The sequence below is a fragment of the Dreissena polymorpha genome, chromosome 15, assembly GCF_020536995.1.
Source record: "Dreissena polymorpha isolate Duluth1 chromosome 15, UMN_Dpol_1.0, whole genome shotgun sequence".
NCBI classification, from domain to species: Eukaryota; Metazoa; Mollusca; class Bivalvia; order Myida; family Dreissenidae; genus Dreissena; species Dreissena polymorpha.
In genome coordinates this window covers 42,525,346-42,552,337 of record NC_068369.1, presented here as the reverse complement: position 1 = coordinate 42,552,337, position 26,992 = coordinate 42,525,346, and the positions used below count along the sequence as shown (strand labels likewise).

Genomic DNA, 26,992 nt, shown 5'->3' with positions numbered 1-26,992 from the left:
ATATTACATAACATTGCATAACATAATTTTACTCTTAAAGTACCATGTTGCATAAATGTTATCACATGTATACACAGATGTAACTTTTACATCAATAGCATTATATATATTGCATTATATTTGCAACTTACAGAAGGAGAAACTCAATTACTAGTTCTGACCATGGTACTTTTTATGAAGTTATCACGAGCTTTTTGCTTCTTTAAAATATTTGTAAATATACGTATTTGTTTGAAACTGAACGTTACACTATCGTTAAAAAATACTGTGTATTAAACATCCTTTTAAAATCAAATATTTTAACATGTATTTGTATGCCCTTGCTATACATGATATTATCACCACAACAAACCGGATTGTATTGATTCAAACACTTCGATACACGTCTGTGTCGAAAACAATAGGGCGTTGATACTCCCCAGCAAGCAAACATAGTCACATACGCTGAATCTCCGTTTCTTTGTTGTAGATGCATCAGATATATAAGATGCCTGGTTATGAAAAGGCTATGTCATGTGTTCAGAGGATCAGAAAATTGAAGAATTACTTTTCGGAAGGATGGAACTGCCTCGATATATTTACGATCACCATGTTTTTACTTGGATTCGGACTGCGATTCAAACAATCTCGAGACACGTTTGATTGGCCAAGAGTCGTGCTTGCTGTCGATTTTGTCGCGTTCGTCTTTAGACTCGTTCACATATTCTCTGTTCAGAAAACACTTGGCCCTAAACTCATTATAATTCTACGGATGGTAAGTGTATAATGTGTGTATATTGCTGAATATATATATCATGTAGCAATATTAAATAAATATTCATTATGTGATTTTATGTAATACACGTTTGTAGTCTAAATTTCTCAAATCAATTCAGTTTATTTAGTAAGAGAACTATTGGCAATATGAGTTCCTTTAAAAGAATGAAAATGATATATATTGAAATATCATGAAGAGAACAGATATTATCAGAATATACAGAGTGACCGGTGTTATAATATATGAACATGTATTGCGTCCCTTTGTTAAATAAAAAAATTCTTAACGATTCAAAAGTTTACAAAAGAAGTAGTATCTAAAGGAAATTCGAAATACAATATGCAATTTCTCGGTGTTTGCTTAATTAACAAATTCGTAACAATTTGTGTTCGTCAAATTTTATAACGTTCTTGCTCGATATAATTTCTCTATCCTGAATTACTTGTCGAACCTTAAAATAGATTTATACATGATAAGGGGTGGCAAATGTGTATGTTATTTATGCTTCCAAAATCGAAAAACAAATGCAATAATGTTTTAAAAAAAATAAAATGGCGTTGATTTGTTAATTTTTTGGCAGATAGTGGAAGGTTTTGGTTAACCGCCTTAGTTAAAACCTATTTATTTTAGCTCGAAAGCATTGAAAGTACTTACTACCTATTTGAAATGCTCTCGAGTCCGTTTCCTGGGCGTAGAACCAGTACTTGGTGTCTTTGCGGGGAAATCTAAAGAACGCTCCCGCAGTGGGGATCGAACCCGTGACCTCCCGGTCGCTAGGCGGACACCATGTCCATAACACCACGGCGACCTTTAACCGCCTTGATGTCATCCTAAACGAATTTTCACGATTGGCGGAGCAATACGTGAAAATATGTGTTCTTTTAACCAGAAAATAAAAGATAGTACGATCTGACACTGCATTAAAGAAATATTATTTTTGTTACATGTGCTGTTGTTTGCGTAAAATAAAATAAAACGCGATATTTGATTAAATATGATAGCAAGTCGTGCATGTTGACACCATTTATATCACGTTATTTGATCACAAACATATCACATATCTGAGGCCTAGTCTATGCATCGTTATTGCTTAAGTATATGATTTTATTGTTTGTTATTATGTTTTCTTTTGTTTAACATATCGAATTTTACTCTGAGTGTGCTTACCTATGGTATATCGATTTTAAAAATAGGTTTACAACACGTGGTGCCATTCCGGATGACATAATCAAATCATATCATTTTTCTCGATCTAGAGTACTATAAACTTAATATCATTTCACTAATGGTACATTTATTAAATAAAAAAGTCTATTCTGCATCAATGATGGATGCCTTTGTCAGATATATGCAACTCCTTACCTTGCTGTCGACAGTTCAATTTGTTTTCTTATTGTCACTTTGTTTGTTTAAAGTCTTACATGCATGAAGAAATATCAAAATCAGAAGTGCGATTATCCCTAAGTTATATTATGTTTGGCTTTAAGGTACAGGACCTGTTGTATTTTTTGGTAATTATGGCTGTGATTTTATTGGCTTACGCCATTGCCTCGCACTCCATTCTCTATCCCGGTGATCCAATTACTTGGGAAACTGCTAGACAAATAATTAGGAAGCCTTACTTGCATCTTTATGGAGAACTTTTTCTAGACGAGACTGAAGGTACTTATAAATTTAAATAAAACACTGTATGTAATAAACATTTTTCGTATTTTTTACCTGAGTACATCCATTCCTTACATATAGATGATGGTGTATTGTATTTAGATTCAAAACAAATATATTTACAACCATGCAGATAAATGCCTTGTACATTTGGTTTGTGCAAATAACAACAAATTATAATAAGGAGTACTATATAATGGTATATAATTGAGAGCATTAACTGATCAATATTGTATATGTTGGTTGCACATAATCAGACAAAGCTTCCAGGCATATCGAATTATAAACATTTTTTCTTAAAGATTCAACGGATTGTACAAATGACGCTAGCCTATGGACGAATGGAACAAGTCCACGCTGCCCAAGCGAGACCGGCAAGATTGTGGTTCCCATCATGATGGGAGTTTATCTGCTGTTTTCCAATATCCTGCTCCTTAACCTTCTTATTGCAATGTTTAGGTATGTACATTTACTTCAAATAACTAACACTTTATTGAATAGTCGTGTGATATTATTAATATTGGAATAACACAAAAGTCATTTTGTGCCATGATTTGTGTGTAGTACGTACGTCGATTTCCGATCATGACTAAATTAAATATATAGTAATTAAATTGATTGTTTTTTTCAGTTACACATTTACAAAAATCCATGAGCAATCAGACAAGATTTGGTGTTTCCAGAGATACTTTATTATCAAGGATTACGCGCTACGGCCTATATTATGTCCTCCTTTAAACGTATTGTGGCACATATACCAGCTTTTTCAATGTTGTCGACATAAATGTAAAAGATCTCAGGAATCAGATGATCCTTTCCGTAAGTACCATGCGGATAAAGAAGTGTATTTTACTATTTTGTTCATGTCCCTGATAATTACACATCAGTTTTTTTTCTACAAGAACTCTCGCCATAGCAAACTATAGTAGAAGTTAGAGGTGCATATTTGCTTTAAGTAATATGCATGCCTATGAAAAGATATGTACTCTTCCAAAAATGAGTGTCAAGTGTGATGTTTATTTTTTAGAGTAATATTTTGTAAATGTCGCTTTAAAAGAGAGCCACACAGTTTTGTAGGATTTAAAAATAACCAAATATAAGGAAAATTTATAAAAACCAACCCGCAATCATTCGAGTGGGGAGCTAAAGATTTTTCATGACTAACAATAACACGATTACGCTAAATATGACAATAGGCCATGGATCTCATTTCTGACATTTTTGTTTTAAATGCGCACGTTCGGTTCTCGCGTGCGCATTTACAGGTCTTCATTTTCGCCCGTTCAGGTCTTTACCTGTGCACGTTATGGTCTTTATATGCACAAATACAAGTTTTGTATGTGCGCATGTGCAGGGTTTATCATTGGCATGAACACGTCATTACGTGCGAATGTACAGTTCCTCCAGTGCGCACGTGCAAATCTGGCTTGCATTGAAATATATTAAAGCATCTTAAATACATTTAGTAACTTACTGTTTTTTCAAAATATATATTTCATAATGAATGTTAATGTAGTATAGATCAATAGCAACTCATACTTAACTACGAACAACATTCAATAATGTACACATTCAAAAACTACGGTGAAAACCTATTAATTCCTTAGTATACGGTAGTTATATTGTAACCACGACTAACCTAGTCGTTCTCAGCCCCTGTGTTGATCCAAAGACTTTAAAAGTAACAACGAATAACTTAGTAGTTCCACCAAATAATCAAGCCTTTCTAACGACATACTAGGTCGATTCCATAATGTACTAAGTCGTTCACACGATTAAGTTAAATACATGTACTTGAATAACATGAATGCCATTCGATGGACCACTGTTACATTACACATTAATTGAATAATGTATATGATCGAAAACGGAGTCAACAAAAAAGGCACATGCTTATTTCTACATATATCGCTTTTGTAAAAACTATACGGTTAAACCCAGTTGTAATTATACCGATATTAAGTTTCGTTTTTGGTATCGATCACCAAGTCTAAGCGCACGTGAAGCATTAATATATATGCATTACTGCTCAAATATTCTAAGCAGAACGCACAAGTATTAAACATGGTTGAGCTTACTTGTACCAAAACGACCATTTACCTTACCTAATATACGGGAACTTCAATAGGCCCATGTCTGGACTGTATAAAGATTTCAACGGCCTTTATCAGATATAATATACTCTGGAACATACAAACTTTTATACAATTTAATTAACTATTAAGTTTAAATGCAAGATACTTAGCAACCACGATACTTAAGTTTTTATTAATGTGTTAATTATTATCCTTATTAGCCGTCAATAAATTTGCGTAATTTGTTGAAATGATATGCTCCCAAAAGGGGAACATATAGTCGCCGATGTGTCCGTCCGTTCGACCTCTAATTTAAAGGAATTAAGTTTGCTTGGGTTGAAACAAATTTACCCGATAATCACGTCCGCCCTTCTCTACTTCCGATCGTTTCACGGTTCATGTGCGAGCGACATTATTATCGGAATTTGATGAAGCTTGATATGCGGCATACATATAGGTTGTTCCGGTCCAAATTATTTACCGACACCAGAAATAGTTTATCGTGATTTACAAACTCTATGGTCATTTTAAACTAATGTATGGTATATTGTTTCGAGTGACGTCATCAATATAAATTCCCTCGAAAGCACTAAGAACGTGTATGGTTAGGGGAATTCCGAGCAATGTACACCCTTATATCATTTTGATGCATGTGTACACATTTATAACAATGAGTATTAAATGAAATGTTTAATAATCAAATAATTGTCATTACTATTGTCAATGCGGGTAATTTAATGTGTAATCCGATACGAATTGAAGAATATTATTTTTATATGATGCTGACAAAATATAGCTACAAATAAAACATTCGTCCTGATTGGCTCTTAATCTTTATGTTTGGTCAGTCGGGTTAATGTTTTGTCGCACTACACAAAGATGAATGTGCTATACACTGAAAGCGCAAAAATCCGAACCAAACAACATTTAGTTCTCAAAGTATGACTACAATAACGGATCGAAATGTTGTGGTTCTCCAGTGTATAATTTAGATGATTTCGAGGAAAACCTGAAAACGTCCCTATTATACAGAGTTTCATTTGTTTAACAATGGACAAAAACGTGAGAAGCATTTAAGAAAGGTACTGTAACATATTTAAATAAAACATCATTGGTTTTACTTGTTACGAAAATAACGTTGTTGTTGGGATAGTTGAAACGAACATTTGTAACCGCATAAGAAATGTTATATTAATATATTAAATATATACGTGTTTTGAAATATATGTTAGTCAGAGTTTAGTCCCTAAATGAACCGCGCGTCTATTGCAGCGTATTAGGTATAGCTCTAAATAGTATTCCTTGCGTAAATATGTTTCCCATTTACGCATTGTGTTAATATTAAACACACTTTTCTACGCGCGGTGTAATAATAAGACGCAACAACATAACGCAGTTCAGAAATTTAACATAACGTCATTACCGCTTGTGTTTGAACTAAACTATTTTTAACATATTGGTTAAGCATAATGATCACTATTTATTAAACACTTTCGTACTTTGTGTCTTTGCGTTTAATATTTTATTGTTGATGTAACAACTTATAAACATTGCGGTAAACAATAATAATGCGCTACCCTTTGGACCTTATAGCGACCTCCAAGTCAGCCTCTAACGTAAATGTATTTCTATGGTAACAAATGGACGTCAAGTGCGTGTGGTTTCTAGGCTCGAAAGGGGCTGATTTAAACTGTAATTTGCCGCGACTGATTGTTCGATATTTAGAGAAAAAATTATACAATAGGTGTGGGTTATTATAGATTACCCTTTGTTAGGGGTATATATGCGTATAAATCACACCAAGAGTGCGAAGCACATCTATTCTCCTGACCATGGATTGTTTGTTTTTTTAAATTCACAAACAACTTTAGTTTTCTTTTTCTGTATTATTTAAATAGCGCATAAGAACTATGTTTATCTGTTTATATATACTCCGTATGTCATTATAGAGCGCACATTTTACCCGCGCGCATAAATGATGTCATCTCAAACCAACAAAAGAAAACTGCTTCAATTTCACTCATAATAATGAAGTCAAAGACGGCTATACATAACATTATACCATAAGTCTAAATTTGATAAAGGATGTAAAACTATTTAAAAAAAACAATCAAATAGTAAAAACATATAATATATCTAACAGAAACAAAAGATTACATTCAGTACCATACATCTACACGAATCTTGTATTTGAACTTTTAAAATGAGTCATTTAACATTGAATACACAAATCTTACCTCACTGACAACTTACGTCCAATACAGACAATACAAAATCAAGATTTGTGCAATTCCACTTTCAATATAAGTTTTATGTAAACCATGATCTTTATTTAAATATGTTTCGCAAACAAAGCATTAACACGGCTATATTTTAAACAATATCATTCTTGTTCCGATTTAGATATTTATCTGTAGAAGCAACGATGAAAACACCACCACACGTGTGCCGTTTGTGCACCCGCATATTTAATTAAGCAATAATGTCAATAAAAATAAAACGATTCAAATTGTGAGCTCGCAGTACCGTTTGTTGTCGGTATGCCACCTTTTAATTCTACCCATATTAAAGTACCAAATTTCATTTGTTTCCACAATGAAATATAACCTTTTTGGGATTTTTTTATGATGATAACTGTACGGATATTCATGTTGGTATCTAAAAACGCAACTTATTGAAAAAGTACTTAGACTATTAAATTCAACATAAACGTTGCTCTTTGTGTAGTATTTCTTCTTTTGTTAACACACGTTGACAGTTCAAAGAACGGTTAATACTATTACAGTTGTCTCGTTTATCGTTTAACAATAAAATGTTTCTCCAGATATGCCATACGAAGTCACAGACGAGACGTTTTATATCAATCAACGTTATATGACCTTAAGTTCGTTTATGCAATCTGCAGCAAGCACATATGCACACAATTGGAAACGGAATGAAGCAGAAAAAAATGAATCGGGGATAAACACTGCAAATGAAAAGTAAGACGGTACTTCGTGGAAGCGTATAATTTGTACTTTAATTTCAACACGATTTTTGTTTTTGTTTTAGGCCTGGAAAGCGCATTTACAAAAGTGTTGTAAAATAACAGATAGGACCCTTTTGTAACAAATAATTAGAGAAAATATGTTTATATTTTATTATTATAGTCCAACTTGTAAGCTTACAACTTAAAACATTGGCGATTCATAAAAAGAATTATAAGAGACTTATTCAACGCTTATCAATGTACTTAACATGACTATCCTGATTATACATGGTAAAAACTATATTACCATCACCGACCCTATCAAGAATGCCATACACTTGTTTCAATATATTGTCCGTCATTTCAAAATGCATTTTATTGCGCAAACAATTAAACATCTTAAAAGATCCTCCAATCACCATGGTCATACCTTGATTAAGATGAATGGTGGTATAAATCTCCAACGTAATATAAACTTAAAATCAGTTTTAATAACAGTAAAAGTGCTAGCCGTACATAGGATTTAAGGGAAGTTACTCAAAACCATATTGCCAACCATATTTAAGCCCTAAAGAGTTACCTTTCTTCAATTTCATTCAAATGTTCTAGCAAGCAAGTTTATTGCATTGTTATATGTGTTCTATTCATCCCAGTCTCAAATGTACGCTTCCATAATGTGCTTGTATTCTCTTCTGAAGAATTATATTATTATTTTGTTGTGTTTAATGCACTATATTAAACTTTGAACATAAAACGAATGTTTATTATGATCAGTTTGAATCAGTAAAATTAACAATTGTCGCTTTAAAATGAACAAAAGTCACAAATGATTTTATTATGTTTTATTATTTTTTACTTCCATTTCAGGCTTGATCATTTGGTAAGTCCTTTAAAATATTGTATACATTGAACAGCTGAGCGAAACAGACCGGAATATTAAATCTAATATTTATTACTAAAATATTGCAATTCGTTATTATTTATTGAATTTTTAATCATACATCGTAATTCATATTGTTAGCATACTAATTAAGAACAATGCATGGATGAGTGCTGAAAAAAATTAGTTTCAGCTTTATTACATTGATTAAATTTTATTTCATTAAATCTTGTATATACGTGTATTAATCCCTCAACGTACTAGCAATTAAATGAAGCACTTTCGTAACAGCAAGTTTGCTTGAAATTAATTAATATATTAATTTCGAATTTCGAACATAATTACATGTAATCAAACCAAATGTAAATCCTCTATATCCCACATTCATGATAAGATTCACAGTTCACTTTTATAAATAGGGCTTTATGCGTCGAAACACTAAAATTCAAACGGTATCAGCTGAAGGAGTTTAAGTCTGTTTGTAAAGATATTATATATTGACTGAGAATTCTGGAATTCAGTTTTGAACTTACAAATATTGACTACGAGCTTTTAAATTAAATGAATTGTAATACATTCGTTAAAACAGTATGCATATTACTTGTTACATCAATACTAAATCTTCACAAATTATAAGGCATTCGTATATAACCCATTCGTAGATGTTTCAATAGTCGACTTGACCACGAATATGTCAGGAACCTCAGAAAATACATTTTACACGATATGTTTGTATGTAAAAACAACTGGTACATAAATCCGAAGCATTGGTAGTGCGTACGTACCCGATGGATATATTTCGTGCACAGGTTATAATATAATTGTTCCAGCTACAGCATTCGGACAAGAACATTTTCTTTATATCACCGATTATCATGCATCATTATGTGTGTCGATTTGTGGCAAATTATTCAAAGCGTGTATTCAATGCTGACACATTCATTATATTAATCGACTTAAAGAATCATACAAACGATGGGTTCTTGCGTGAAACCATGCCTCGCATACGTTCGTGCTTTGGAAATATATTACTGATGAAGAATCGGTTAAAACATGTTTTCTATTTAAGGGGAGTAAATTTAAAAAAATCTCAAGTTTTCTCGATATATAGTATCATAAATAAGAACATACTACTGATTTTTGTTCAATGAATTTTATGAATTTTCTACTTTTCACAAGTTCGAAACATGATTGTGAAGTAATCCGTTGACATTTAACTTATTATGTGTTTCGAATATTCGCTGCGGAATCATGAATTGGCAAAGCGTTCGTCTGTAACGACTTCAGGACCTTTCGAATACACTTTCCATATTAATGGATATAATTTATTTATTCGCACAAAATATGCATGTACTATATGCATGGTCAACTTGAACAGAATCCTCCATGAAGCATAACTGAATCGTTATACCGACAGGACCAGAAATTGTTCAAATTTGTTTCGCGGGAGGGGGTGGGGGATTAACGACACTCACTCATATATTGGCCATTCGCTATGCGTTTTACATGAAAAAAACAAGGTACCGGGTGTAGAATTTAAGAATACGTATCTTAAGATAAATTGTTTCTTTTGTTGAATAACAATATAGCTGTGTTGGTGTCTCCCTGTGTCTCCCTATGCATATTTTAACATTCTTTATTTACACAAAGTATTGATTAAAACCGTTAATATGGTTAATATGATATCGTTTCAGGCGGAGCAAGAGGTGAAGTTGAGACATCAAACGTACGTAGGAAGTTATTGCTTCTTTGGGTGGGGATTATACATGGTTAAACACGTATAATTATGTTTGTATTGTAATTCAAATTAAGGTTAATAAAGCAGTGTTCTTAGTGTTTGCGTGTTTGTGAATAAACGTAATTAAAGACGATCGATTTAAAACAGTAAATAGTTGTTAAGATATATAGCACACACTACACATTACTATGCATAATTGGAATGTATTAAAATAAAAAAGCACGTAGATTGTATTATTTTATATTTTGTATTAGATAATAATTACGTATGCATGTGTGTTAAATTTATTATTCGCAATCACGTCCATACTTTGACGATAAGAAACTGTTTCCGACAAATGTATTGAGGGTCATGCATTGTTGACATTTCATATTTCACATGGTTCTTGATCTTCATGAATACATGTTGATTTTGAATTAAGTAGATTACATGCCATGATCATATGATTCGCATTATAATGTGGGTTTCTTTTCTTTTCAATAGTTTATTACTTTTAAGATTTTTATTAGAGATAAGTATGTATGAAGACCCATACATATTTTGAATAACCTTCTCCATATGTGTTTACACCGCGTTAACGCATTATTTATTTTGATGTATGTTGTATTCACATTATGTCTGTCGCACCGAACGAATGAGCGTGTCAAGAGAAATGTAAAAGACTAATGGTTAAATCAAAAGTATACAGTATTATATATAAACAAGTATATTTACGCCTTATTATGATCTAGTATCTGTGTACATTTTAATTCTCTACATTTTCAGTCTGGATTGTTTCGAGGCTCTGAATAAGAAAGTGGATGATTTGGAGACGAAGGTATGTTTTCTTTAACTTTTGCTTGTTGGTTTTTAGACAAATATCCGGGAATTAACATGTTGATTTACTGTTTAAAGCAGCGAAAAATAACAGTTTAACGTATCTTTAGTTGTGATTGTGTTTATGTTTTGCTTATTTGCATGTTTCCGGATTAATAAATGACGTTAAACTGAGCATCACCAATTTTGTGGTATACAGATGTAAAAAAAGTAATAACGTCATTGATTTTTGTACGACGTTGTTATTCAAACATACAGGTATGCCCTTATAAATGGTTTTGTTCGCATTTCTGGCACATTTACAATTTTTTAACCCGCGGACATAGTTCATTCAAGAATGTAATGTGTATTATATAAAGACAGACGATATAACAATTCTGAAAAAAATATTGTTCCTTTAGGCCTGATCATTTACATAAATTGATCGAATTTATGTGCTTTTAAAACGCTTTATATGGATCATTTGAAAATGCGTCTAATTATCATATGCTGTTTTCAAAACGCTGTTGACTATTACACTCACGTTTTGTCGCAAAGGCTAGTCGCCTAATAGACGCAGCCGATATCGTCTTTGTGTTGATTGTATACGTTTCGTCTTCGGCGACGCGTAACGCATTTTCAGGTCGCCTTGGTTATGCTTTAAAAGTATGCATTTTTGCCCCATATATATGTCGAGCTTTATGAATTCATCATTTATTTATATGGGATTCAACACTTAATATGATAATCAATTATGTTGTTTACTTATATATTTGTTTTGATTTTGAAGAACGTTATCGCAATTTATTCACTAAACAAAATTTCATATTTGCACATGAAATTTGTAAAATAAACAAACTTTATAAAGTTTTAACAAAATGTATTCTTGCATTTATCTTCCACCGTAGATTGTTAGTATATTATTGAAAACTTTGAGTGTATATGTGAAGTAAATCGAGTGGGACGCATGATGTACTCGCGATCAATTTAAATGAAAAGTCGAACATGCATTTTATTAAAAGTTTTACGTACAATTTTAAGTTCTCTTTGCCGAAAGAGGCTACGTATATATGCAGGTAACATTTTATATTAATTGTCCACACCCGACTAATGCAACGTTATAGGTATTTTGAAAAAGCAAAGTAGTTCGGATATTTTTAAATGTCACATTAGCGCTTTCGGTGATTTTTTGTATAACAGGTAATAACGAACAAATAAATAATTATTACAGTAAATGACGAAACAAATAAAGAACGTATAAATCAAAACGCGCATTAAATATTGAGTATGACGATGCTGAGCATATATGACTAACGGAAGTGCAAGCTAGGAGCATACGACTTCGTACGTTCCTCTATGTTTATTCGTTCCAGATATTCTGTTTTTTGTTGTTAATCTATCTTATAAACAATGTACAACCAATTCAAACATGCATTGTATGAGCTTTCCATTACAGCAAATATAAATCGTTCCGCTTGACTGCTCTTGCATAAAGAAAATATTATTTTAAACTCGAAATTGACAAATGGCTGTGTAAAGAAAAACGTTGTCAGAATTATTAACACGTACATACATACTCGGTTCGCATGAATAACAATTGATTAGTGGACTTTGGAATGTTTGTTCAGTGTATATTAATTACTCTGACCGGTCATTCCAGATTATGAAGATGAAGTTTTGGATCGTGCCGCACCTCAAGCAAATTATAGAATCTTTTTCAAAGTGAACTTGTATACAAACAATAAGTTAAGTTTAGACTTTGATCTATTATTGTCAACCCCAGTTATATGGGCAATCTGGGGTCAATGCGTATTCAAAGACTTGTAATCATCCTAGAGGGCGCTTTTTGCAATCCATCCACAGGACCAGGTTTTTTTTGTATCCCGATGAAGCAACAACCTATTCAAACGTAATCGTAAATCATCATGACCGTAGTTCGTTTTGATAACGAGTAGTCAAATGGCGATATTGTTGTTCGAGCCACTTCACAACTTTGTTTTTTTTGGTGTCAACGATATGCCGTTCGACGCATTGTGGCAACACGTGTCGCTTCTCAACGCATTTGTGTGATTGAGCGCTATACACGATGGGATGGGTACGAGTTACTTTAGAAAAAATATCCGAACGAGCAAAGATGCGTTGTTCCGTAAAGGAAAAAGACCATAAATACACACAATAAGTTATCGATGTACATTTGTTTTGAGGTCGATACACCACATCTCAAAAATTTTTTTACAAAAACTTTGACCTTTTGAATATATTTAACTTATTTCATGGATTATATGTTAGTGTTTGTAACGGTTGCGTGCACTTTTCCGGTTCTGACATAGAAGTCAGACAAAATGATTTAGCATACATCTCTTTAAAAAGAATGCCGTTCCATTGTGTTGAAATGGGATCCGAAATTAGATTGCTGTAACGATAGCAGCGATAGAGGTCCGCTTTGGCATTACAACGTCTCTTATTTACATTTTTGTATAGTATATATCCAGCCATTCAAGCAACTGCGAAATTATCTTGATGGACGTGTTGGCATAAATGCGCAAAATGGTTAAAGCACTCTCTGCACCTTCATTGCAGTCATACCGCCGAAAAGATCCTAAAATTCCGAGTCAAGCTTTATGTTTCAATTCGTTAACATCGTTTGCTTACATACATATCATGATAAATAAATTTTTATATTATTATTCATATAGTGATAAACATGAATGATAAGTACATGTAGTTTAATTCAAGATAATTATCGTCTCCAGTTAACTTGTTGTTGAACTAGTGTACGTTTCTTTGAACAGTACTAATGCAAAAGGTAAAATGAAGTTCGACAACCATTTAATTACTCGTAATCTAAATTCTTGTGTCAGGGAATTATACTGTCAATGTAACTTTTATGTTTACAATTCCTAGATTATTATTAAAGTATTTCGTCTCATCATGAAACAATAAATATTAATTTTCGCGCTTTATTTTTACTTTACTGGCTAATTGTTTTAAGCGGGACCTGAAATTGTGTTACCCGCTGAGAAATTTCACATCGAAATTTCAATTTAAATTGATCATGACAATTGTGTACACAATTTAGTTCAACGTTACCGAATAAAATAATATATATCAAATAAATTAATGTTCGATGTGTCGCTGTTGATCGTCTAGGAAAATTATTTCAAATTCTAACACGGCACGTGCCAAATTTCATATAAACAAAGAAGAAAATCGTCTATGGGTTATTCTGCAATAATTATGGGCGGAGCTTATACACTGAAAGCACGCGCTGTAACTAAACAAACATGCCGATACATTTTGCAACAGCGTAATAATCCAGTTTGGCTGTTATTGAGGGCGGAGATCTTATAGGCAGATCAGCCGAAAGTTAGTTTTATGGGCGGAACTTCACATAAAATAGTACACAAGAAAAATAAGATATAGTGTATAAATCTTTAGTAAAAACCGTGTTAGAAACGAAATAATTCGTGAACGTTATAGTTTGTTGTCGAATAACCCACGGCCGGAAGTGTAGATGCGTGGTTTCAAATCACTCGTGCTTAGCGCTCGTGATTTAATTCCCACGCATCTAAACTTCCGGCCGTGGGTTATTCGCCAACAAACTGTAACGTACACGAATTATTTCTTAATCCACGCATAACATCGACATTTGTATGCCCCCTACCACTATAGTGGGGGACATATTGTGTTTGCCCTGTCTATTGGTTTGTTGCTTTGTTTGTTTGTTTGCCTCAACTTTAACATTTGCCATAATTTTTTAAGTATTGAAGATAGCAACTTCATATTTGGCATGCATGTGTATCTCATAGAGCTGCACATTTTGAGTGGTAAAAGGTCAAGGTCAAGGTCATCCTTCAATGTCAAAAGTAAAATATATGGGTCAAAATCGCTCATTTTATGTACACTTTTGCAATATTGAAGATAGCAACTTGATAGTTGGCATGCATGTATATCTCATGGAGTTGCACATTTTGAGTGGTGAAAGGTCAAGGTCAAGGTCATTCTTCAAGGTCAAAGGTAAAATATATGGGGACATAGTGTTCCACAAACACATCTTGGTAACATGGTTAACATGATTTTATATAGATTCGTTCACTTTCAGTCAGAAATACAAATACATGTTACCTCACTTAACTAACTAAATACTCGGAATTATTTTTAACGGAAATCTTTACATCTTAAAGGAATCATATTCTCAATAGTTACGTTATCGTTGACTTTGAACAAAAAAAATTAGCATGTATATGGTATATTGTATGATAAGTAAAATAGTCCCTGTCAAATAACCAGAACCACTCGTTTAAATTAAAACATTAATAGCTACGTGTAACGTTTAACGTTGGAAATAATGTGAAATGTGTCTATAATGTTTGTTAATATTGACAGAACACGAGGATTTTGTCATTAATTAAACCCAGCAAACATTTGAGCTGGTCATATCGGTTAAATATAATTTTAAAATAATTATTAGTTTCAATCCGATAATGTTGGCAGCGTTAAATTATCAGCCAAGGTTAACTTTCCAAATCAGTAACGTTGATATTTCGGAAGATAACCCACCGATGTATGCCTATAAATAACCCTTTTCGAACGCTCTTTGACAATGTTTGTTTATTATGGAAGCACATTTGCAATTTAATTTGTCACCATGGCTTTTTGTGACTGTTGTTTTTAAGGTTGTCTAAGTCTCTACTATAATGTTTGCATGTATTGGTTCATTGTTTCTGTTCGGGTCTAAACGACTCAAACACAAACGATCGTATTGTTTTATCTATTGGTATGACTAGTAGCTACCCAAGTTAGTAACATTTGAAATGTACTGCAAATATTCTTTGAAAACCAATATGGCGCTTTAATTTATTTATCCAATTTCTACACGTCGATCAGAAAATTGTGCGCTTAAACAACTTTTAGGAAAATAATAATCACACGCTTGCTCACTTAAATCGTCTGAATTATATTTGGTGTTGAACGATTCGATGTTCCATTGAATTGGTCTAATACAAATAGAAATACCAAGTTCGACAAGCGGCTTTATAAATTCAGTCGGCAAGTGTTAATACCTTAAAACCTGTTATCAATACCACGATTTTTTTAAAGATAATTATGTATAGGCATTAAGTGACTCTGACCAAAATTAATGTATTAAAAATGAATAAAAATTTGAAAACGAGATTGAACAACCAAGAAAGAATTAGGTTCTGGTTGCTCATTAGTTAATGTGTCGTATGCCCGAGAGCACATAGTTCGTGATGAATGCCCAGGGAATGTTCATCTCGTACAGAAGACGGACCGGTATGCCACCCGCGGTTGCTGGCTTGCGATCAAGATATTTAAATGACTTTGGTTTCGTTAATTTTATTCACGCTGTAATAAATGTGTTAGTAGAAATTATGTAACCTGATTAGCAAACGCAATGCTTACTTAAAGATGGCCCGTCCGCGATCGTTTAATTACTAAAACAAATACCTGATAAAATAGTAACCAATATTGAAGATACTTGTCAGCTTTGATAAGATTGCCATTGTAAAGGTATATTTGCTTTGTTGACATCTCTTTTTCACATAAACTATGGTTAATATATGAATAATGCTTCTACATAAAATATTACCATGCGAGTTATTCTTGTTTACATCCGCTAGTCTTTTATTTCAAGCAACTGATCAATTACCTGTTCACTACAGCCCACGACATACAACTCAACATTAAACATAAACATATCATTAAATCTGGAGTAGCGGTATTTAATCGGTCTTTGCACAACTTTGGGGGTTTAAACAGCATGGTAGAACAATGCCGTCGTTTATAAACATTTCAACTTGTTCAGACGCATATAAAAACAACGCAGAAGTATATAACAATGCATTGTAATGTTGTTGTGTAAGGCATGTATATAAGGGTAAATTACCTCCTGTATTCCACTGCGGGGAATCACGTGATCACAAAAGTACATCGTACGAACAAAATGGCGGAAAAAGCTCTCGCTTAATGACGAATATCAAGGTATTCTCATATTTTATAATACCAAAACAAATGATAACTATGCGAGTACCCGCTTAGCCGCTTTATGTACTCTGGTAATTGTCGTTTTTCTGAGATGTTTGTAGTTTTCTCAAACATTCAGGAACAATAAACAATGACAAGTGTACATCGTCTGAACATACTTTTTTTTGACGTATTTGCTATTCAAGACGACAAACAACGAAATAAATACAACTTTTTTTTGTGCTTGATAACATGCTTAGAATATTTTGTGCAAGGTTTTGCACGTTGTTTAAGCTTTTTTAGATCTGTGGCGAGGAGTTTGGAAAATAGTACATCGTCTGAACGTTTTTTGTTTGCGTACATCGTCTGAACGGTTTTGAGTACATCATCTGAACTGCTTCTGTTTTTACTTTTAATGCGATGTTTATCATAATAAAATTGTAATAACAGCTGTGATCAGCCAAGCGATTTTTCGTCCAAATGACGTTCCGTTCTATGATCAGATAACAACAAATCCTGTGTTATTTTACATGTTTACATAGTGTTTAATTTTATTAAACAAAATTTATTAAATTAAATACAAGTCACGCTCGATAAAGGTTATTTATATATAAAAAGACATGACAACAATGAAATACGAGGTATGTCATTTGGACGAAAGATCCTTGGCTTTTCACATACTTATATTTAAAAAGACCAAATGTAGTTTGCAGTAAAACTAAACTGAACTTAACATTTCTTTTGACATACTTGACACATGCGAGATACTTGATAATGCTCGGCTCGAAACAGTGGCAGCTCTGAACTTGCGGTGATTTTTGTCAAGCTTCAAAAATATATGTAGTATAATAATATTTAATGAAAAGCTTAGCATGAATTACATATATGTGGTAATCGCTATATAATTATTTTTGTGATGATAAAATATTGATGTCATCAAATAAGTTGATAGAATTAGATGTCTGTTATATATAGCTGTTTTTTTAGAATGCGCCAAAAGTCAAGTCGATCGCTTCATCGTTTGAAGAGAAAGCGCTTGAAAACATCATAAACAATACGATTAGTTACACCAAAATGCATTTCGTCAAATGCATGTCACTCTGGAGTTTGTCTGCAACAAATAACATCTGTGCTAACGCCCTTTAAGTCACCATTTCGTTCACCAGTGTATAAAGTATCTCCACCCAAAAAGCGAGCAAAGAAAAGCATTTCTGCAAGAGCTTTTTTTGAACAGCAGCCATCTTGTGAAAAAAATATGCCGTGGCATTTATGACGCTACTGAATCAGATTATCTTCTGAACATTAACAATGGATCAGTCAAAACGAAAAGCGAACAGTTAAGTGAAATCGATATCGTGTGAATCTCAAAGCTATGAGAATACTACAATACAAGCAGAGAATTTAACGAGATACATATTCATATAATAGTTTGTACTAATGTTACTAAGATATGAAATAGTTGTATATCTACATCTCATATATTAATTCTTCTCAGATTCTACCACCTCCTTTTAATACCAATTTTATGAATTGTTATAGACTTTCCGAATGCTTTAAGAATGCTTTGTGCTATTTTATGCCATTATACAAATTATGTTAATGTTATGTCATGAAATAAAATTTAATGTAAATAAAGAAGTCATTATGACCTAGTGTTATATTGTATATGAAACATCATATAGAGGCCCTCGAATACATGGATGTGTTATTTAATCTTGACTGAGGTCAGAAGTGGCCACACGCAGAAAGTAAAATATTTTATTGACTCGAATAGCTAAATAACGGATAAAATAACTTCTACCGGACATGTGCCCATTTGATGGGGTGGGGGGAGCAGATATAAGCCATTAGCAAAAATCGGCAAATACACTTTACACAAGTTATGATGCTTCAAGAGGAATTAACTGGATTAAAGCATTTTGAGGACTTTTATATCTATTATGTATTATATATCTATTATACCCGGTGCACGAATATCTTCCTATCAGCATATACTGCTGTTGATAGCAAAGCGCAATGTTGAAATTATGCATTTGTACACTTCAGCATGTGGTGCATTAAAACTAGTGCCTAGGGTATTTTCTACATTGTCAGATACAAGTTCCAATAGACAACATCAGTGCAGCAAGATTTATTTAATAAACGATAGTGTTAACAAGGTTTCGCTATAGCCATACAAGGTAAACTGCCCCGCTCCTTGGTGGCCATGGTTTTCAACGGACTGAAACAATTTTCAAATTCAGCCGAGGTATCATAACAACAAATGTTCAGACAAAGTTTCATGAAGATTGAAGTATAAATGTGACTTCTAGAGTGTTAAAATGGTTTTACTATAGCCATGTGAGCAGACATGCCCCCCCCCTGGCGGCCATCTTTTTCAACGAACCTGAACCATTTTCAAAGAAAGCTGATATATCATTAAGACATACGTTTTGACCAAGTTTCAAGAACATTGAACTATAAATGTGAATTCTAGTGTTAACAATCTTTTTCTTTATTTTGACTAAGTGACCTAGGTTTTCACCTGATGTGACCCAGTTTCGAACACGACGAAGAAATGATTGGGACAACTTTTCTTACCATGTTTCATGACAATCAAGCAATAAATGTTACCTTTAGAATGCTAACAAGGAAAAATGTTGACGACGCATTAAGGACAAATGGTGATCCTAAAATCACACCATGAGCACATTGTGCTTAGGTGAGCTAAAAATAAGAAACTTAACGTTATATGTTTTATGAAACAAATGTAATTTGTATTTGCACTATACTAAATTTCCAGTACTTTGTATTGGTTATGTCATAGTCAGAGAGGGGAAGATTATGCACATATACAGTATATAGATTGGCATGTTTACGTCAAATATATGACTGTTAGTTAAAATAAATTCTCAAATCACAGTCATTCTCAAGATTTATTAAAGTCATATCACGGTGATAATTTTCTCATCAATCATCTTTTAACCGGTTCGGCTGTTGGGGGGAAATGAGGGGCAACAATACAGAAATCTTCCTCCAGTCAAGTCTGTTGTTTGCTGCTTAGAGTAATTCATCCATGGAAAGGGATGTCAACTCTAACATTATCCATCCAGCTTTTCTTCGGACGGCCTCGGCGTCGACCTCCCTCTAACCTGCCCCGGAGAACAGTCTTGCACAGAGATTCGTGCCTGATGACGTGTCCAAACCAAGCCAGCTGTACCTTAGCACATATATTCGTGGTCATGGTAGTGCAGTTATAACATTGCCGCCAATGCCCTTACTGAAGCCTGTTTCATACCGTACACTGTTGTTAATTTCTCAATATGAAACAATCAAAAGCAATCCAGTGTAATTTGTCCACTTCATATTGATGGCTTAATTTAATTGCCCATCGATATGTAGAGGGAACATTACCGGATTCGATTTGCTGTTGGCATATATGGTAAAGTCTTCTTGGACATTGTGTAGTACAATCTGATCTCAGTTCTGAAATTTGAAGATATAATAGCAAACAGTTGACAATATAACAGCAAATACATTTTTAACACATTGAATTAACACACATTCACAGCTGGGCATGAAAGATTTGTTTGTGTATTTATTTTTGTAGTAAAATAAAAGAATACTAGCGTCATAAATAAAGTTATTGGCTGATCACAGATGTTATTATAATTTTATTATGATAAACATCGCATTAAAAGTAAAAACAGAAGCAGTTCAGATGATGTACTCAAAACCGTTCAGACGATGTACGCAAACAAAAAACGTTCAGACGATGTACTATTTTCCAAAATCCTCGCCACAGATCTAAAAAAGCTTAAACAACGTGCAAAACCTTGTACGAGATATCCTAAGCATGTTATCAAGCAAAAAAGTATTTATTTCGTTGTTTGTCGTCTTGAATAGCAAATACGTCAAAATAAAGTATGTTCAGACGATGTACACTTTTCATTGTTTATTGTTCCTGAATGTTTGAGAAAACTACAGAAATCTAAGAAAAACGACAATTACCAGAGTACATACGGCGACTAAGAGGGTACTCTGCGCATAGTTATCATTTATTTTGATATTATAAAATATGAGAATACCTTGATATTCGTCATTAAGCGAGAGCTTTTTCCGCCATTTTGTGCGTACGATGTACTTTTGTGATCACGTGATTCCCCGCAGTGGTATTCTGTATTTAACACACGCACCCCGCATTTAACATGTATTGTGCATACTGGCAGTCAAAAAAGGACGACGAGTTTTTAATTATATTTGTTATCAATGTATTTTCTATACCTACTCTTTATGTATACGAATAATGTTTGCCTTTACTACCACGGTACTCTATTGCAATACTTATTTCTGAACCGTAATATGATTATAAATATGTAATTGCAGGAGGATGAGTTTAGACGCCTGATGTACGTATGCATTTATTTATGTGCGGTTATAATTATTTGATGTGTACATCAGTTAAGTTAACTGTTATATATTTCATCACTATTTTACATTTTACATCGTTTCTTAGACATCTTTCATTTTTGGAAAAGGTAATTATTTAAGACCATTTATCGAATAATGAAACGATAATAGAACGAATAATGAAACGATAATAGAACGTTTCTATATAAATGTCTGTTTATTAATTCGAAAGAAACTAATTACACGCGTTTTTATGTTTTAAAGAAAGATGAATCTGTATGACACTTGTATAGATTGTTTGGGTATGATAAAGTATTCGTGTAGCACATATGCCATCTGATTAAATATTACCTGCAAATTGTAAGTTGTCAAAATCTGAAAGTAATACACGGGTCCGAATTAATTTGAATATGTATGTAACAGGTGTGGTCGACAATCCTTATTTTTTTTAAACACCATATACGACAATCGTTTTAAAAATAGTTAACATGCTTTTTAACTCTGACTATTTTTGGAAAGAGAATACGACGTAATATTTCTTCTTTGTTTGGTTTCATAGACTCTCACTAAAGTGATAACCTTATACGTTTCAGTCTGGCTCAGCTTAATAGAATGCAGGACAGTATCGACAACCTGCATAGGAAGAAGGTATTGTTCTTTATTCAACAAGACGCCTTACTAGTTCCTTTTGCAGAGGGGGTATCACGTGATAGTCAAGATGGCGACGTCCATACCGAGACGGTTATTTTTCGCCTGTTTATCCCCTTTATTACTTCTGTTTATTTTTTAAATGACGCTCACTTTTCAGCCATGTCAGTAAAAAGGTGATTATCGTTTATTTCGTATTAAAATTCGCTTTATATCTCGACTTTACTCCCCGCAAATTGTCTTAGTGGAGCCCTAATTAGGTCATCCAGCTAAGAAATTTCTTACCGAGTAAAGTCGAGATATAGGGCGAATATTACTATGAAATAAAAGCCAGTAACTTTCTTTCTTCCTAATATGGCTGAAAAGTGAGCGGAATAAATAAAAATAATTCAAGTAATACAGGGTATAAAACGACGAAAAATACTTGCCTCGGCACGGACTTCGCCATTTTGTTTGTCACGTGATTACCCCCTCTGTATTGATATAGCAATTAAGCAACCCTTTTTTTTCTTAAACAAATCCAAGTGGTTCCGTTAAGTCGAAAACTATGTTCCGAAAAAAACAAATAGCGGTGTTGACGCAGGCGTAGCTACCAATTGCGGTATAGAATGTTATTTATTTTTCTAAGCGCTATCATTAGACCTTTGTATTTAATGAATAAAACATAATACCTTAAAATACACAACGAGTTACTATATAATCGAAACGAATTTTAACCAAAGTGTCAGTCTAACTATCTGTTCAGGAGAAGTAATGACAGAAAAATGTGCTTTAACCAACTGTAATTTCGTGCTTACAAGGTTATGAATGTTAATACAAATTTCTCATTATATACATATTTCAATTCTATTAACAATTAATTAAAGAATCACGAAGATTTGACATGTGTATACATATTTGAGCATTTTGTCTATAAAACTTTCACAATCAATAATTACTTCATGTTTGAAAAACAAAATGTTCACCGCTGATGAAGTAAGCGTGTCATCAATTTTTTAGAATTTACAGTTAATGTTTGTTGTATGAACACCATGATAAAGTTATCGATATACGGCTTAATTTGACATAAGTTACTTATTAGTCTATATAACTACAAAAATACTGGTTACGAACGATACGTTGTTTTTCCATAATAGTGCATACTCATTTGCGTTTCTATTGATGGAATAGTGTATGTGACATTGACGTCATGATTATTGTTTGTGTTAATATTAATAAGACATTAATAAAGCATCAAACGTAAAATAAGTGTTGTACTACACTGACGAAGGATCAGGTCATCACTTAATTTATGCCGTTACCATACCATTGAAATGAATCGTGAGAAATTACTTCCGAATCGAGATGGCCACCGAGGAGTACTTAAGCGTCACTTACAAAATATTGAAGATGCCATATGTGAGTCGACATTGATACATTGTCTAACATCCTTGAATCGTATGACACGACACTGAAGATGTATGAATCAATCAATGAGTATACTCTTTCATGAACAGAGGTTGATGCAATACAAAAGGAGATGCTGACGACGAAGCAACTATTAATTGATATGAAAATTGAACTGAGAACATGCTTTTCGTCAAACTTACCAACCCGCCGCCACACCAGCAGAAACAACACTTTTACCATAAACTATCGCGCAGCCAGACTAGTTTAACCAGTGTTCTGTCAGGCAACTGCCGTTGGAACGAAGGTAAACGCAAACGTGATTACGGTCAACACCAGTATCCCAAGTAACGGATGTAAATCTAAAAGACAAAAAGCAGTTTTTAGGATTCATCTGAATCAACCATTTATTTAAACTACACTTTCTCAGACGTTCAGAAGTTTCCCTTCCTGCAATCGCAACTACAGGGTGCCGTCGTGCGTACACTTGTGGATGAGCGCTAACAAACGCCACCTGATCATGTTTTACACCCGCTGCAACAGAGAATTAGTCAATGCAGGCATCTATGGAGCTACCAGTTCCGTGCTACACTTTGAACAGCATGCCTTATTTTCATTATATAATAGACACTTACAGAAGAGGCCTTGAGTCGATGGGTAAACGACAAAAACGGATATGGAAGTAATGGAGGTCGTGTTCACATCATCGTTTTACGCTGGTTCAATAATTTCAACAACACCGACAACATAACAAAAGTCACACTGCTGCAGTTTAATTTGCGTTCTCTGATGAAAATTATAAGCCAAAAGACTATGTAGTCTTAACTGAGATGAACACTAGTTTTTTATTTGGTTGGACTTCATCAAGATTCAATGTGCACATCTCGCTTTCAGCTTTGGAAACACAAACATGATACGATTATTTGTAGTATCGCTTACCATCGCAGAGCTGCAAACAGGGCGTTCGTTTAAAAACTGACATTATTTGTGTGCGGGCCAGACATGTTGCATACGTGTGTATATCATTTGATGAAGGACACACATTGCGATCATCACACACGAGATTGTATGTTAACTTTATGTACAGCCCACTGGAACGGAGATCATTTATTTCGTAACATGAGATAATTAATAGCGGATACGGCTCTTGGAGACAGCTCCTGAATCGAAACGATTTGACAATCTGGTAAATTTGGACCTATGAAAGCTTCCAAACCATGTCTTAAATAAGCGAGTTAAGTTGAGCGATTGTGGTCATTAGAATGTACGGGAATCTAAGCACCGACTGAAGACGTACCAGCCGGCGAATGACCCGACAACAAATACACGGCAGCTTTCCCTTGGAAGGCCGACCATGAGCCATTAACGTTAATCTTTATCCTTGAAGAGTCGAGAGTACTATTAAACGATTAAGCCGGAAACATAAAAAACCCAATCAAGCGCGAAGATATATCATTGAAAATGAGGACATATCGGGACCCCCGTAAGCGACCATAAAGTACAGTACCGTCATGACAACTTCCGTTGGTGTACACGAATGTAGCTAAACAGATTCGCTCGACCAGCCCAGCCCCAAAGACAACCTACAGTCTGTACACCTACTAATGACGAAATTGGAACAAAAACAACTTAACGTTTGATTTCCGGCCGGAGAGTTACATTGCAGTCCATAGTAACTGGTCGTGGTAGTGGAGCTCATCGGCGGAAGAAACAATCTTACAAATAAGCTCATGAGAGGACCGTTCGTGTGATTACAACGAGGCCTATTTTAAAGCTTTATCTGTTAGAGGTTACCAGTGACGATGAACGTTTCGAATGATGTCTAATCATGTATTTATGGTCATTGTCAATTTCATGAATGTGTGATACATTACATTTTATGTAGAGTTTAATTGTTGTGCGGCCTAAAGAGTGTTCAGTATTTATACCGTTGCGATTGTGTTTGAGACGTTGACGGCCTCATTATTGTGATTGCTTATATGAATCAGACGTCATTTAAGGGTCGAATCTGAGAGAAATGTTGTATTTAATTCGCCAAGTACCAATACCTTCATTACATGAAATAATTAGATAGCCATGTAGCATAATCTGGAGAGTGACAACATAATTACAAAATTACTACAATTTATCTGAATGACTAGTTTTCTTCTTCCACAAATCAATGAAGCCAATATGCGTGATATGTATGATTAATCCTGCATGTCCTAAATATGTTGCAAATGTACTACATTTTCCATGTTTAATGTATTATTCGCGATCGGCCAGCCTTGACGATCAGACTGTCTTAAGAAATAAAAAATATGCAAAAAAAACTCTTATTTATTTGCTTACTGTTAATCCCTCATTCAGCAAACCTGAATAAAAATGTATTAGCCCAATAATTAAATGATTTCGCAGCATATCTTTCTACTCAAATCGAATTCTGAAATATATAAATCGATACATAGAAAAAAAAGAATTATAAGAAGAAGCGCTGCCTAAGAAGTGTAACGGAGTGTTCATAGTAAATAACTATTATATTATATAGTAAATATATTTTGTTTGGCTTCAGGCTGACAGCGAACATAAGGCGGAGGACAAAAAGGGAGCCGTAATGTAAACACGATACATAATGAGTGCTATCGATTAAGACCAGTTTGTGAAAAGAGTTCTAATACTAATAGTCTGTAGGAACGATGTCTATTTCAGCCCTATGGAGTATGTATACTGTCGATATTGTTTGCCTTTTATTGTTGATTTATAAATTCTGCTTCGTATGATATGTTAAGCATTTCTTGATTAACATAAATGTCCATATTGTATAAGCATAATAATGTTTATCTGTCCTTTGATCGTTGTATCTAGGGACACATATTACTGCAATAATATTTAAGTATCCAATATCTTGTTAAATTAGATGGCTTTAACAACACTATCATCATTTTGATAGCACAAACACCGTCTAGTATGCATCAAATAATTATTTGGATAATCATAACACGAACATCTACTGGTTTACCTGTTTGGGGCATTTAGAAACTGAGACATGATTGAATGCACACAGACAATTTGTCACAATCACATTCCGACTGATGCACACTCTTTAAAGTGTGTTTCTTCATACTATTTTCGACATATCTTTACATTTTTACTCCGTCCTGGTACTCCCTTTGAAATGCATGTAATATTATGTTCAATATACCATACACTATATATCATTCCTATTTAGCAGATGAAAATACAAGAATATTTAAACAATTGCGCAATATAATCGCAGATGTAATAGCGTGTTATCAATATACAATTTAAATGTTATACATATAACAGATTAAATGTAATCTATTAAAGTTATATTTAATGCAAACTAATGTTTGTTATGCCTAATAACCTACATCTGTATTTTCATACTGTATGATTTGTAAAGGGCTATCTTTTTGAATGTTATATTGTTGTTTGATACGATTTTTAGTCAAGAAGCTAATGTGTTTTTTTTTACAAAAATGAGGATGTTACAAGCAGTTAGTTAGCGACTGAATGAAAATAGTTGTTTATAATGAAACTATCATTTAATGAAAGTATAACCATTTCATATAATGTGTTAATGTCCGACTTAATTTCATGGATCACCTTTTCGTTGATTGAACATTATATTGTGTATATTTATATAGCATACATACCTGATTTTGTAACAAAAATACATGAAGTTTTGTTTAACTGTGGTATAATG

General features: G+C 33.5%; 1 protein-coding gene across 1 annotated transcript; it reads left to right on the top strand.

The window, feature by feature from the left end:
* The first annotated feature begins 589 nt into the window (after positions 1 to 589).
* On the top strand, positions 590 to 25,885 carry LOC127859711 (transient receptor potential cation channel subfamily M member 4-like). The gene is made up of 10 exons (XM_052397220.1): positions 590 to 754; positions 2,245 to 2,419; positions 2,725 to 2,881; positions 3,054 to 3,241; positions 8,333 to 8,345; positions 10,849 to 10,900; positions 21,229 to 21,251; positions 21,846 to 21,900; positions 23,717 to 23,869; positions 25,838 to 25,885. The coding sequence occupies exons 1-10, from the start codon at positions 590 to 592 to the stop codon at positions 25,883 to 25,885; spliced, it is 1,029 nt and encodes a 342-aa protein (XP_052253180.1).
* Positions 25,886 to 26,992: the final 1,107 nt, after the last annotated feature.